Source organism: Microcaecilia unicolor, chromosome 11, assembly GCF_901765095.1.
Source record: "Microcaecilia unicolor chromosome 11, aMicUni1.1, whole genome shotgun sequence".
Taxonomy (NCBI): Eukaryota; Metazoa; Chordata; class Amphibia; order Gymnophiona; family Siphonopidae; genus Microcaecilia; species Microcaecilia unicolor.
This window is the reverse complement of record NC_044041.1, coordinates 126,079,698-126,095,809: the sequence shown is the minus strand read 5'-3', so window position 1 is coordinate 126,095,809 and position 16,112 is coordinate 126,079,698. Positions and strand designations below refer to the sequence as shown.

At 45.9% G+C, this 16,112-nt stretch overlaps 1 protein-coding gene across 2 annotated transcripts in view; it reads right to left on the bottom strand.

Moving 5' to 3' along the window:
• Positions 1-1,040: 1,040 nt before the first annotated feature.
• Positions 1,041-16,112, bottom strand: part of CDC42EP2 (CDC42 effector protein 2) — a 53,412-nt gene continuing 38,340 nt past the window's right edge. For both annotated transcript variants that reach the window (XM_030218010.1, XM_030218011.1), the window contains exons 2-3: positions 11,407-14,666; positions 1,041-1,052 (exon numbers count right to left, since the gene is read on the bottom strand). In XM_030218010.1, coding sequence (XP_030073870.1) covers positions 13,535-14,281 — 747 coding nt within the window. In that variant the 5' untranslated portion in view covers positions 14,282-14,666 and the 3' untranslated portion in view covers positions 1,041-1,052; positions 11,407-13,534. The remainder of the gene's footprint in view (positions 1,053-11,406; positions 14,667-16,112) is intronic.

Genomic DNA, 16,112 nt, shown 5'->3' with positions numbered 1-16,112 from the left:
TGTGTGTAATTTCAAACTTCCATTTCGCTCGGTTACGGGCGGCTTGATATCCTGTGTAGTATGTGTTTTACGGTAGGGCTGTTTGTCAGAGCATCCCCTCCCCCGTGGTTATCACTTTAACATATTTAATAGCATATAAAAACAGTTGTTTGAGGAATCACCTCATACAAAAGCTATAGCATGTTTAGCTGAAACAGAAGAGCCAAATTTTCCTTTCCAAGTTACCCACCCTTGCGCAGCCAGGCAGGCTGAAAGCGTGTACTCAATATTGGGGGCGGACAAATACCCATAGAGATGGTACTTTGAGATGAAGCACATGTCATCATCTTTGATGTGTTGGTGGCACACATTTGTCTCTTATAGTGTGTTTTTCTTATTATTGTTTTCAGAGATGTAGAATTAAAAAGTGGACAAACAGTATGGCGATGTCCCAACCATTATAAAGATAATGAGATCGCTACAGACACGTGCTGCTGATTGCAAAGAGAGCGCCATCCAATGGATGCTAGGGAGTAATGCCCATGAGAGACCATGAAAGGAAAACCCCGGGTAATAGTGAGTGAAAGTGCTTAGCCCCACACAGCTCCAGTTTCAATTCAGCTGCAATTCCAAAAGTAGCCTAGGACCAAAAATAAATATCTCGCTCATGTTCCCCTTGGCATTGCTCAGACACTCCATCCTGTGTAATTTTGCACAGAATTGCAAGGCCTCTACAGATTTATCATTACTGCTATAGCTAAAGAATTGGCTTAGGACATTTCAGTAATTTCTGCTCGAGCAAAATACAAGGTCTAAAGTAGAGAGCTGCACGGCTTCCGTCCCCGCGGGAAACCCGCGGGATTCCCGCAGGGACGGAGGCAGTTCCTGCGGGGTTCCCGCGGGGACGGAAGCTGTTCTGCGGGGTTCCCGCGGGGACGGAGTCAGTTCCTGCGGGGTTCCCGCAGGGATGGAACCAATTCTGTGGGCTTCCCATGGAATTGTAAGCTCCACCTGCACCAGCCTCTCATCTACCGAATACCAATTTCTTTGAGTGCTGTCTCCTCCTCCTCTTCCTCCTTGCTTTAACAGCATAAATGTGGAAAGTCTTCCATTAAGGAGGTGGTAGAGTCACAAATGATGACGGAATTCAAAAAGGCATGGGATGAACACAGAGGATCTCTAATTAGAAAATGGAAGTTATAAAAAACCTAACCTTAAATGGCTGCATGTGTGTGGATGTGTCAAGTGACGCTTAGATGGCGACTCTGGCAGTGATGAACTAGGGCTGATACCTGGCAGACTTGTATGGTCTGTTTCTCATACATGGCAATCTGGTGTAGGATGGGCTGGAAAGGGCTTAGACAGCAACTTCAGTGGCTGGAACATGAGGACAGTGCTGGACAGACTTTTATGGTCTGTGTCCCACAAATGAGAACATGAATAGGCTGGAGTGGGCTTCGATGGCAACTCCAGCAGTTGGAACATAAGGATGGGGCCAGATAGACTTCTGTGGTCTTTGTTCCAGAAACACGAAAGAAAGACCATAATCAAGTATATAATATCACACTTGTTGATTTAATGATGAATTGATCATGAGTGTGACTATTGGGCAGAGTGGATGGACCGTTCAGGTCTATTTGCTGTCACTTACTATGTTACTATTAATCCTCTGCTCCCAGGCTGGTGCACAGACCTCAGCTCTGACAAAGGCACGAGAATCAGATGTCACCTGACCTACTGGCGCGTGCATGTGGTGACCTCTCAGCACACACTGCCAGTGAATCAGAGACAAATCTTACATGTGCGCACCAGAGTGTTCCAAGTTCCAACTTCCATTCCTTCCTTGCCTACAGTGCTGTGGCTCAAAACCAGAGAGAGACTGAGGGAGCTGACTGGAATTTTCTTTTATGTACCATTAAATTCTTACGGGGATGGGTGGGGATGGGTTAAATTATTGCGGGGACGGGTGGGGACGGGTTGGGATGGTTTAAATTTTTGCGGGGATGGGTGGGGATGGGTAAGATTCCAGTGGGGATGGGTGGGGACGGGTAAGATTCCAGCGGGGACGGGTGGGGATGGGTAAGATTTCTGTCCCCGTGCAACTCTCTAGTCTAAAGCACTGTAAAATGAAGGGGCTAGTAATCATTTACGATCTTTGGTCAGCACTAATTCTGCTTACATTCTTCACAACCACTCTCGACCTTATATGCCTACTGAAACAAGTGAAGAAAGCATACAGAACATTGCTCATTATTCTTTCCAATGCCCCTACATATGTACCTAGAAGCATTCATGGGGGGTTAGTTGGTGGGGGGTGAGCAAGTTATGAGTAGTTTTTGGAGGTGGGTTTGTTTACAGGGTGGCGGAAGCAGTTGGGGGGGGGGGTATATAAGGTTGTGGGAGTAGTTTACAGAGTGGTAGGACAGTTGGAGGAAGCAGATTTGGAGAACTGGGTAAGAACAGGTGCATGAGGTAGTTGTGGTTGGGGCAGTTGCAGGGTGGTTAGCATTTGGGGGCAGGGACAGTAGACAGCAGAGAGAAGTAGTTTGGAAGGAGGAATTCTTTAACTGCTATGTTTCACTGTATGCAAGTTTGTATGCCCCTGCTGCTGGAAAGAGGAGACCCTGGGCCGGAGTGGCCAGAGAGGCGATGGTAACATGGTAGCATTGCCCCTCCGTGAGGGGGAAGGGGAGGACCTCCGCCCTTTCTTCCTCGGTTTTATCTGAAGGAAAAGGTGGCTCCCCCTTTGCCACTTGGCAATTGGGCCAGGGAAGGACAAGGGTGGACCCAACCAGGCAGCAGGTGGGCAGCAGGTAGGGATTAAAAGGGAGCAAGATAAGTCTCACACATATGTTCAGACTTTTCCCCACATGACTTCCTTTCAGTTCAGGCCCCCAGCCTCCTGGCACCTCCTTCCCCTGGTTCCAGTGCTCATCTGCTGCCTTTATCCCTCCTCCCATCTCCCCCTCCTCTTTTACTTTGATATTTCTTTATGGTGCCACAGGAGCTGCTTTCCTCTCATAGTAATATAGTAGATGACGGCAGAAAAAGACCTGCACTGTCCATCCAGTCTGCCCAACAAGATAACTCATATGTGCTACTTTTTGTGTATACCTTACCTTGATTTGTATCTGTCTTTTTCAGGGCACAGACCGTATAAGTCTGCCCAGCACTAACCCCGCCTCCCAACCACCAGCCCCGCCTCTGCCATCCAATCTCCGCTAAGCTCCTGAGGATCCCTTCCTTCCGAGCAGGATTCCTTTATGTTTTTCCCACGCATGTTTGAATTTCGTTACCGTTTTCATCTCCACCACCTCCCGCGGGAGGGCATTCCAAGCATTCACCACTCTCTCCGTGAAAAAATACTTCCTGACATTTTTCTTGAGTCTGCCCCCCTTCAATCTTATTTCATGTCCTCTAGTTCTACCGCCTTCGCATCTCCGGAAAAGGTTCGTTTGCGGATTAATACCTTTCAAATATTTGAACGTCTGTATCATATCACCCCTGTTTCTCCAGGGTATACATGTTCAGGTTAGCAAGTCTCTCCTCATAAGTCTTGTAACACAAATCCCATACCATTCTTGTAGCTTTTCTTTGCACCACTTCAGTTTTTTTGTGATGCCGTGGCTCTTCCCATTGCAGGCTGTCCCTGTAGTCTGTGCACCTTCCACTGCTCTGAACCCTCCCCCTCAGCCCTATTTTCCTTCACTGCTGGCCCAGCACACCACGCCAGAGAAATCTTGCCAGTACAGGTTCCCTTGTCTGGATCTTGCATCAACTCAGTGTTGCATAGCACCACAACATTCCCCACCACCACCACCACTCTGACTCCTTGACAGCTGCTTCCCTTTTGTGGAGCAGTTCTCAAAGTTGCCAATGGGGCCTTCCTTTACAAATTCATCTGCAGCCACTGCAGTCATCTGTCACACCAACTTCACAGCAGCGGCTCCCACGGCCAGAATTCTCTGACAGTACAGACACTTTTTAATTTGAGAATCAGCTTGGTGCGGAATAAAGATGCATCGCAGGCCTAAGATTTCCCGCAGGCCTAAGATTTCCCCAACAGTGACATCCCATGAGGAGACTACTGACCTTGGGTGCTGGTGGCCTTGGTTGGCAAGTTACGAGTAACTATCATTCACATGGCCCCTGCAAATGCGTCCCAAGATCAGAGTGTAGGAGCAGCCCAGTGGTTAGTGTAATGCTTTGAGAATACCAGAGGCCCAGGTCAAAGCTCAATGAGCCAGTCACAGCACTGCAGATGAGCGGTCTAAACCCTTCCCAGCTGACACAGCTTGGGATCCTAGAGAAATTCTTCTCACCAATATTGTGCCCAGTGGCAGCAGCAACCAGAATGTATACTGGGATGTCCAGGAGATGATTTGTTGTTCCTCCAGCTAGCAAGGTGTCCTTTGGGGGTAGCAGAACTAAGGGTTCCAGGATGACATATGGGAGCCAGGTCCATACTTTTTCATAACTTGCTAGTACCTAATAACTACTAACACCACCTAGGCAGAAGAGCTATATCTTGTTTTCAAAGGTACCGCAGGAGGCCCAAGGTGCAATTAACTCAAACCATGCCACTGAAAGTTGCAACTATGGACACCAAGGGAGGATGAGCCTGTTTTGGTAAGGTGATGGGCGAGCAGCTGCCGGTTCCAGTGGGGTAACTGTGGCGAGGTGGTCAAGCAGAGAGGGAAGAATTGTTGAGTGGTGTAAAGAGGGAGAATATTGGGATAGGAGGAAGTGGCCTCACCAGCAAAGACCATGAGAGGCACGGTAGAATGGCAGCAATAGCAATAAGGAGGATATTGAGCTAATTGCAGACCTGCTAGCTCTATCGAGAAGATGGTAAGTATTGCCCCATTTAAAGGTCCAGGAATTGTTGCGGTAGGGGGAGTAGACTACTGGTCAGAGCAACAGGGTGAGAACTGGAAATCTCAAGTTCCTATGCTGTGGCAGTTCCTCATGGCTGATATTTAACCCTCCTGCTATGATTGAAGTTGTGAGCCATTGGACCACAGGAATATAAGGAGCTCTGGTAGACGAGTCACCAGCTACACAGGAGGCCGATAGGTGTGGAGTCCATGGGCGTAGCCTCAGAGCGCATCAGGAGATGGCTATCTCAGGCACCAGGTTAGCAGCACTGGAACAGGATAGTGAGGACTGGGTAGGGAATTCTTGGACAGAAGCAGAAGATGGGTCTCCAGAAAAGGAGAGAGAGATGACCACTGGAACAAGTTCTGCCTCTCCAGGCAAGGAACAAAGGTACCAAATAGCAGGGTTCACTTGCAACTCCAGCCTCCAATCACAGTTCAGGCAGTAGCTAACTATGAATTTACTGGAAAGGGATTTCAGGAACCCACACACACAGACAAGATAGGCGTCTCAGGAACTCACTCACACAGAGAAGATAGACACCTCAGAAACCCTCCTCTCAAGCAGGGCAGCATCACCAGAGCAGGAACGGAAGCCAACGATGCAAAGGCGCCAAGCCTCAGTTGGGAAGAAGTTTAAATGTCCCGCTGTCATGATGTCATCTCCAACGCAGTGCATATGCACACCAGCCCGGGGAAGATGTTGGGAATGTGCCTGAGGTGCTCGGTTGGTTCTGAGGAACGCCATTGCGCAGCGGACTGAGCGCCCGGGCCATTGAGCAAGGTCTCAGGCAATCATGGGAAGTCACAGTAAGACCATGATACCTCCACACTGTGGGGTAAAGTGATATAAAAAAACTACTCCGGTATTATGCCAAGCAAACCATGAGAGTAGGTCCTCATTTTGGGGTTACAAGGGGTCTGCTTGACTCGAGGGCACTTCTGGATCTAGTTTGCTAAAGGCTTTCATTACGTAACATCTAGGGAAAGGAGAAATTAGGTCTTACCTGAATTTTCTTTCCATTAGTCCTTTCCACTATTTCAGAACCTGTGGGATAGTTGTGTCTGTCAGCCAGCAGGTGGAAATAGAAAACTGAATTAAGACATATCTCTCTTGGCATCCAGTTCAGCTCCTCAGTATGTTCATATACAAGAAGTAAGGATAAACTCAGAATAAACATAACAACCTTAACACTCTCTAACCTAACATTAACCAGGCAAGCAAATATGTGTGGATCTCTCTCATCTCTGAACAACTTGTAGAGAATAAGCGATATACAGGAAGCATCATATAAGGTGATAGTCATTATGTCATCTATTACTTTTCACCAACTAAACATCTCAGAAACCTTGGGCAGGCCTCTAGAATAGTGGGAAGGACTGATGGAAAGAAAATTAATCAGGTGAGACCTAATTTCTCCTTTCATTATTTGTATTTATTTTATTTATTTGTTACATTTGTATCCCACATTTTCCCACCTATTTGCAGGTTCAATATGGCTTACATACTACCGTAAAGGCATTCACCAAGTCCAGTAGAGAAACAAATACAAGGTGATATTGTGGTAGAATAAAGGTACGATCTTGGTGTACTGGTTGCTCGTGTAACTGTCTTTTCTTTTGCATCTTTGCTCCTTATCTTACTCTTCTTCCTCCCCTCTAGCACCTGAAACATGTCAAAGTATTTCCTGTTCTTTATCTTTTTCAGTATGGACTTGGGCACTAGCCGCCATATGTGTGGTAACGCTGCTAGGGGGGGTGGGCGTTCGTCCCTGGCGCCCGCTGTCGCTAACTCCGCGCTCTGTGGTTCGTCGTCCCCATCCGATGAAGAGGAAGATGAGGACGAAGAACTCGAACTGCTCTCCGAGTCGGAGTCTCCTCGTCTAGCCTTTTTCTTTCCTTTCCCTTTCTTTTTCTTCTTAGCTTTTTTGTCATTTGTAGTCTTGACCTCACTGGCATGCGCACCTTGACTTGTGTTTGTGCCCTCTCTTTCCGTGTGTGCGCCCTGCTCCCCTACCTTCGCTGCATTACTCCCTTCTGACACACCCGCTCTCTCCCCCTCCTTCACATCAACATTTACATTCTCAAGTGTGCTACTGGACATACCTGCAGTGTCCATCGTCTGTGTATCGTCCCTCTTAGTAGGGTCCCATATCGGGTTACCCGGGTTCATGCCCCAGTGACTAGGGTCTGGTTTGCCTGAGGCCCCTGTGTGCGCCGGGTGTTGAGCAGCACCCGTCGCTTGCCATGGCTGGTAAGGGGGGGGGGGGCAAATCCTGGCCATGCCCCATAGTATGGTGGCTGTGGGGGGTAACCCCATCCTATCCCATATGGCCATGGAGGCGCGATCGCGTGCTGCCCCTGCCCCGCTAGAGGCCCCAAGCTCTCCTTCGCCTGTGTGACTAAGGTCTGAGGCATCGTCCATCCCGGGAATGCTGGTGGTACGGCCAACTTCCCGACGTGGCTGCATCCTGCTTTCCTTTGGCTTTCTTTTTTTTGTCAGAACTGTATGTTTTATAAACACACATGCATCAAATGAGTAATTATGCTACATTTTTTGTAAGCTATTAGCTTCTGACCCAATAGGCAGCACACACAGGGCAATTTTTAATAAATCATCTTGTATTAGCATTTCACCACCTTTTTTCGAACCCTTGACAAAGCAAAGCCAAGGTGACAGCATGCACCATGTCTGATTCCTCTGAACCTGATGCAGAGCTCATTTATGCAGGTAAAGGAGCGGACTGTGGGAATGGTACACCTGGGCATAGATCTGAATTAGCACTTGAAATAGGGCTGTCTTAAATGTGTGTATCATAGGCATGTACCTAGTTTGTTTGTGCCTTAAGATAGATAGATGGATAGATACACACACACACAAACATGCACCTGTGTAAGAGAAGGCAAGAGCAAGTGTTTGCGGGAGCCAGCTCATTTGGAGCCCTGGATACAACACCCTTGCCCCCCCCCCCCCCCCCCCACAGTTCACATCCATCCCTGCTCCCTGTACTCTTTTCATATTTCCAGATGTTTTAATCTACAAATTAAGCCTATGTAACTATAAATCAGTGTACTGTGCCATTCCACTAGTACCTTATTTTTGCATATAAACCCTGCACACAGGTATAACCCACACCTGTGGAAAATCAGCGTTTATGTAAAAGGTGTTTTACATAGTCTGCACCTTTGTATTCCTTATGGGATATAGTCAGAAACCAGAAATAGCTGCTGCAGTACAGAAGAATGCTGGAGTGGAGTGGACCACCGTGGCCAGAGGTGTGCACGGTATGTGGCAGAACAAAGAGCAACATGCTGTAGACCAAACCAGTATCGCTGCCTGAGGCCAAGCCTTAGTTGTGCCCCAGGCACTGCTAAAGGTTTTAACCATGTCCAAAGTCCTTACTCTGGCCCAGGCTAGCAGCCCCTGAGCTCTCCCCCTCCAGCTGACCAATCAGCAGCCGTTGATTCTGGCAGGTGCAAGTGTTTTTGTCTCCCAATGTAGGGTAGGTGGGGATTTTAAATGGGTGCAGGTTATACCAAAACTGTATAATCCTCAATGTATATACACTACTCTGAGTCACACATCAATTATGTCAAAAAACAGATTTACTTTCATAATAATTTTCAAAACTTGATCAGTACAAAAGTAGCTTCCCCATCTTTACAAATGATGTCGTCCCATTAACCAGCTACAGCATTTCCTACATCTTTGCTATTCCAAAACATGCTGTACAAGGTTTAAAAGTTAAGCAATAAAAATAAAACTCACTGTGTAAAATTTGGGCATTTCAGCCAGCTGTGTAGCTCATTCCATAAATGTTCTGTCTGCCTATAACTATTCTGCATAGGAAACAAATACAAAGATCAGCATGTGTCTTTTGGTAATATCAATAAAGACTTGTGAAATCAGACATAGAAAAAGCACTACAGCTCCTTGTGACTCTGGGCAAGTCACAACCCTCCATTGCCCCAGGTACAAATAAGTATCTATATATACTATGTAAACCACTTTGAATGTAGTTGCAAAAACCACAGAAAAGCAGTATATCAAGTCCCATATCCTGAGCTTCCCAGTTTAGTTTTACTGTACACTAATCGCATCCCATTCGCTTTCCCCCTTTACATAGGGCTAATACCCTGTATTTTACCACCCTATGCATCCCTTCAAAATGCAATCCTATTTCCAATCTCCAGCCACTGGAGGTTTCCTTCCCCCCAATAGCTGACTTGTCAAACCTCTCCTGGTGGTAATTCATTGAAAGGGAGGTAGATACCTGGAATGCCCTCCCACAGGAGGTGGTGGTGGAGATGAAAACGGTAATGGGATTAAACGCATGGGATAAACAAAGGAATCTTGTATGGAAAGAGAATGGAACCAAACTTAGCAGTGTTTAGATTGGGAATCAAAGCCAGTACCAGGCAGACTTCTATGGTCTGTGCCCTGACCACGGCTAGACAGATTTGGATGGGCTTGAGTAGGGCTTCGATGACACCTTCAGCAGTTGGGGAACAAGGCCTGTGCTGGGCAGACTGCTATGATCTATGCCTTGAAAATGGCAAGGACAAATCAAGATCAAGTATGCATATGTTGCATCGCATCATACCTTATGCTATGTGTTATCTTGAGCAGACTGGATGGACCCTACAGGTCTTTAACTGCCATGATCTACCATGTTACTATGGGAATTTGGAGCTCTCAGATCTTGCTCCCTCCCCACCAGCCTATGTCCAAATGCCGTGAAGCACCCTGAGAAATCACATTTAATCTTCCTCTTCTTGTACAAACCAGGGGCGTAGCTACGAGTAGGCCTGGCTGGGCCCAGGCCCACCCAATTTTGGCCCAGGCCCGCCCAGCGCCCGCCCCAGCACCCATTGCCGGCCACTGCTGCTTTTCCTGTTGAGCAGCAGGGCCGGCGCTACAAAAAGAAGCGCTAACGGCGTAAGGAAGACGAAAAATGTTTAAAAAAAAAAAAAAAGCGCGGCACCGGTAGGCACTGTCTAGGCAGCCAAGAGGCATTGGCTGCTGGCTCGCAGGCTCCTCCCGTCTCCTACGTCACTGCAGTGACGTAGAGAGGGGAGGAGCCTGCGAGCCAGCAGCCAATGCCTCAAGGCTGCCTAGACAGTGCCTGCCGGTGCCGCGCTTTTTTTTTTTAAACATTTTTCGTCTTCCTTAGCGCCGTTAGCGCTTCTTCTTTTTGTAGCGCCGGCCCTGCTGCTCAACAGGAAAAGCAGCAGTGGCCGGCAATGGGAGCTGGGGCGGACGCTGGCATGCAGGGCGGGCCTCGTCGAAGAAAAGAGGGAAAACATGGAAGAATGGGGAGAAAAAGAGGGAAAACAGATGGAAGGATGGGGAGAAAAAGAGGGAAAACAGATGGAAGGATGGCAGAGAATGAGGGAAAACATGGAAGGATGGCAGAGAAAGAGGGAAAACATGGAAGGATGGGGAGAAAGAGGGAAAACAGATGGAAGGATGGCAGAGAAAGAGGGAAAACAGATGGAAGGATGGAGAGAGAAAGAGGGAAATGGATGGATGGGGAGAGAGACTCTGGATGGAAGGATGGGGAGAGAAAGGGGAGAGACTGGAAGGATGCAGAGAGAAAGGGGAGAGACTGGAAGGATGTGGAGAGAGAAGGGACACTGAACAGAAAAGGGTAGAGTGATACAGAGACACTGGTTAGAAAGAGGGAGAGAGAGACATTAGATGGAAGGATCAGGAGAGAGGGTAGATGGATGGAAGGATGGGGAGAGAAAGAGGGAAGACGCTGGATGGAAGGGTAGGGAGAAAGAGGTGACACTGGACAGAAGGATGCAGAAAGAAAGAGGGGAGACTACTGGAAGGATGGGGCGAGAGAGGGGAGACTGGAAGGATGGGGAGAGAAAGAAGAGAGCTGCTGGATGGAAAAGGAGAGTAGTGAAAGACTGGAGAATAAGAGGAAGGGGCATGGGGAGAACAAGGGTGAGAAAAAGATGAAAAGCCATAAGTAGATGAAGGAAATTAAAGAATGGATAGTAAGAATGAATTAAATCAGGACAGAGAGAGAGAGAGGCAGAAAAATATTGAAGAAAGCAAAGAAAAAGGAGAGAAAAATGAGAAATGGCCAGGAAACCGTGTCAGAAGAGTTAAGTGAAAACGAAGGAAAGCAGAATCTAGAGACTGGGAGCGACACAATGAGCAAAAGTAAATGGCCATACAAGAAAGGTAAAGAAAATAATTTTATTTTTAATTTAGGATAAAGTAATATGGTACCTGTGTTAATGAAGTTTCAGAGACCAATACTTCCTTCCTTAGGTCAGGCGAGGATACCGTAACAGCATTATACTGACCTGAGGCAGGAGGTTTTGGCCTCTGAAAGCTCACTGAAAAGGGTGTTAGGCTATTAAATAAATTTTCTGAAATCTGATGCACTGAAAAGCAGCACTTTACCCTGTGTGACAAATGCATCTGATTAGAGTGACTAAATTTTGCTGGGGGAGGGGGGTAGAGAGAAAATTTTGTGCCCACCCACTTTGGGTTCAGGCCCATCCAAAATTGGCAGTCTGGCTACGCCACTGGTACAAACACCTCATTCTGTGTTTCCTCATCCAGTGCCACTGCAGTAACACAGTAACAAAGTGACCTGCAAACTAGTAAACTGAGGCAGATCTGAAATGGGAGTCGCAGAGCAGACACACATCTCCTGAAGGGAATCCATTTCTACCTAGCAGCTTTCCTCCTCAGAGGAGCAAGAAGTTAGTCTCTCTCTTCTGCATGACCTGTGATTCAAAGCAACCTTAAGTACTGACACTTCACTGGTAAAAGAGAAACAGAAAGGAATTTATTAAGTTTCTCATATGGCTTTATGGATTTTTAGCAATAACCCACACAAGCGTGTGAGTACACTAGCACAGTGGTTCTCAACCCAGTCCTTGAGGCACCCAGCCAATTGGGTTTTCAGGATATCCATGATTACTATGCATGGAATAGATTTGAATAACAAGGCAGTAGTGTGTGCAAATCTCTCTCATGCATACTCATTGTGGATATTCTGAAAATCTAACTGGCTTGAGTGTGCCCTTTATTAATAAAGTTTCTTTCCAATGTCAAAAATGTAAGGTTTAGGAAAATTAAGAGGATTGCTGAGCTTTTCACATTAATTGGTTGTTTCTATTTATCCCATAAATCCAAGCAGTTTAGCTTCCAAGATTCTGACTGACTCACTGAATCCCAAGTCCAGTAAGAAATTACAAGAACACAGCCATCCAGATGGCTGAGATCTCCATTCTGTAACCAATGTGTTTATATATACAGCTAGCATAAAACTCTTCCAAAGTCCCACTGTAAACAAAATCCACTACAAACAGAATTCAGTTTAGCTTGATTTTCTTTTCATTAAGTTTCTATAAACAGCATCAAGTTGATCGAACAGGGATGGAAGTGCTTTGTGGTTAAAGCAGTTGCTTTAGCTCATTGCTATGCCTTCCACCTCCCAATGAACATGCACTATGCTATCCAATAACCTCAAGGGGTGGATTTACAAAGTGTTCAACCTCAGAAATAAAGATATTAGGAAAATCGATCAGTCTAACTGGTTTGAAACCACCTTTTCACAGCATACATAGTTATTTGCTTCTAAAATAAAGTATAGCATTGTTTAATTGGTACTGCCTCATTTCCAGGGGTTTTTTTTTTTTTTACACAAAACTACATGGCTACAAGGGATAAGGACAGCAGACCAAGATGAGATTCTTCTAAACCGAACAGACTTCTCTCTGAAAAGGAATTCCAGCAAATGCAGGGCAGTGCTGCCAGGGCTAGAATTCAGGTATGACAGTTTAATGAATACATTTATGCTTGTGTAAACAGCCCTGGGATCTTTACTATTCACAAAGCAGCCAGAATCTCACACTTGGTATCCTCGCCAGAATAGCGTCCCCTAGCATTATGTTGGGACACCAAGTCAGTACCAGGTCAGAATGAACTCAGAACATCAATTTAACACTATGCTGAGACACCGAGTCAGTACTGGCTCAGAGGGGCCAGAATCCGCTAAAAATGGGTCAATACTGGCTCAGTGCATCCCCTAACACCTTACTGGGACACCTTCAGAATGAACTCGGAGCATCCACTTAATACTGTGCTGGGACACTAGATTAGTACTGGTACAGAGGTGTATCCCCTAACACCATACTAGGACACAGGTGTACCTTCTCTGAACCACTACAGGTCCAGTGTCCCAGTATGATGTTAGGATCAATATTGGCTCAGAGGGAAGAGAATCCCTCAACACCACACTGAAACACTGGGTTAGTACTGGCTCAGAGGGAGAAGTACACAATACCATGTTGGGTCATTGCTTCAGAAGCTGACCGTGATCTCTTCTGAGGTACCAGTACCACTTCAGTGTTTCCTGGAGGTTTCTCCTCCAAGTCAGGCCCAACCCTGTTTAGTATCCCAAAATATCCCAGATCAGTGCCCACGCTTGCACTTTACAGCAATACACACATCTATTCTAACTTTAGGACAGGTGGAAACATTTCCAACTAATATGCATAGCTGCTTTACCATCATTATTTGTAATGGTGTATAGAAAGCACTCAGGGCCTGAGAATACATATTTCCAATTAAACCCGCTCTGTGTTGGGCATTATTGCTCACTAGTTCGGTCTACAAGATATAGGTTTTAAACCTTCTGCAAGCTTCATGTTCCTAAGTCTGTTGTAACCAGCAGATCTTTTCTGCTGGCATCATCTTCACCTTTATTCATTATCCAAAGGACATCGTCCAAGATAGATGGCCCCAAATCCACGTGTAGGGACAGCAGAGAACCAGCATGGGAGAGGAACGGCTCATTAGTGTTTTCCTCAGTGGCAAAGCCATTCTGTGAGCTGGGTGTCTGCTCCTCTTCCAACTTGGTGCTTTGTGCTTCTTGCCCAGAAATCCTGTAGTCGGTGGACAAAGCTGCTTTATCCGGCTGTTTGTGCCCAGTCATGTCCTCTGACTGTCCGGACAGAGACAATGGCACCTTATCTTCCAAGTGCAGCCTGGGAGGTTTTGGTGGTGCCTGGGTAGAGGGCAGCATAAGGGCCTGTGGCCCACCAATGACAGGTAGCGAAATGGCATTCTTCAACAAGGGAGATGATTTCTCCGTTACTACCTGATTATGGCTGCAGACAGTCACAGTCCTTGAAAATTCAAATGGTGTCTCGTACTGGCTGCCTTCTTGAGAGTTCAGACTCACTTTAGTCCTGGGTAATAGGTGGAACTTCCCTTTCAAGAAGGACACATCCCCAAACATGTCACCCTCCCCTCCGCTGCCAATATGAATTGTGTGCCTGAAGTCACCCAAAGGAGGGCTGATCATATCAGATGACAGGATGTCCCTTAGTTTCTCCTTCTTGCCCTTTCTGCTGCCCCGTTTCAGATAGATTGGCACTTTGGTGGACATGTCTGCAGTCAAATTCCATCGACCATGCACCAAAAATAAAGACAAGATTGTAATGCAGAATTAAAAATTGATCCAAGTGCTAGGAAAACTTAATATTTGGTGCAGATTGCAAAGCCATAAATAATCATTTGAAGAACTGATAGCTTTCTTTGTTTTTCAGAGATCAGCTTTGTTTTTCAGAGTCCAGACAGTTCTGTCCTTCAGTTTGGAGCTTAAGGAAGAAAAGCAGAAAACAAGTTGCGTAAGATCCCTGGAGTAGTACAAGCCAAAACCAAAGCAGAAACAAAGGCTGCTGGAGGGGCGAAGCTGCTTCTCATTCTAGCAGTTGCTACAAAGGTGGTGCTGACCATCTCTGCCAGCCATTCTTTGCACCATGCCACTTAATCTAAAAAGAACACAAGACATAATTAGCACAGTACTTGGAAGTTTTAATAGAAATATCTAACAAATACAAGGGTTGGTTAAATGCCGTGACTCCCAGTTTCAAAAAAATGTGTTTCTTTTAAATGAATAGTAGTAAATGAACGAGAACACGCTAGCTTTTACAGTCTGCGATAATCAGATGCTGTAATCACTAGGAGCCACAGATATTTTGTCTGTGCAGAAAGCACGTCATTAAAGGTTTTAATAACATCATTAAATATTTTAGTGGCTTTGAAGATGAGGGGTTAAAATTGAACAGTACTGAGGGGCAGGAGTGAATACAAGCCAGCTGAGGAGGTGGTGGTCAGAGTGCAGTCGTTGCTCACAGCACATTAACCATTTAAATTCTCTACCTACATTGTTCTTGCAGGGATGAGGGCCTATCTTGTGATAACATGTTACATTATTGAATAAAAAAGACAAGAGCACAACATTCCTCACTTGGCTCAAAGTTGGGTCCCCAAAAATGTTGCCACAACTCTCTAAGGCAGCTACGCAGAGCAAGAGACAGATTCCCTAGGTAGTCTTGTTTTGGAAACCTGACACTCTTCTGTAGAAAAATTAGCACAGTATCCCTCTGGCTTACCAAAAACTGTGCCATCGAAACACAGTACATTTTTTATTTTCAGCTATCAAAAAGCACTGGTGATGGTTCACCAGTCACACGTGTAAATCACGTCACCACAGCTGGCATCAAAAAGACAAATTCTTCTAGAGTTTTATGAACAGGCAACAAGCTATTCCTGGATTACATGATCCAGTTCCTCTAAAGGAACATCACAGCTTCTGTACTCTAGTATGACATCTTTTTAATTAGGACAACACGTTTGAAGGGGAGGATGAAGGGACGCACGCTGACTTGTACACTGCTGTCTTCAGAGAACTCTCACAGGGCAGAACTTTCACAGGTAAGTAACTTTGCTTTCTCTGAAAACAAACAACCGATTCATAAAACTTGAGACTCCCTGGCTAACCAAGTCACTTAACCCTCCATTGTGGTACAAAATAAGTACCTATATATAATATGCAACCACAGAAAGGCGGTATATTAAGTCCCATCCCCTTCCACTCCACTTAGATCATACATTTATGGCACTGGACTTCTCTACTGCAGCCCAGGGAAATGATAGTATATTGTTGTCACTAGAGACACAGACATACACACATATTTATGCACTAGTCACCCTTCAATCACACACATAGACTTGTGTTGCTGTTATAATGTACTCATTCAGCAAGTGTTTAGTTTCAGGCCAGACTCCTAAAGATGTAGAAAGTATTTACTACTACTACTACTTATCATTTCTATAGCGCTACTAGACGTACGCAGCACTGTACACTTGGACCTTTAGAGACAGTCTCTGCTTGACAGAGCTTACAATCTAATTAGGACAAACAGGACAAACGA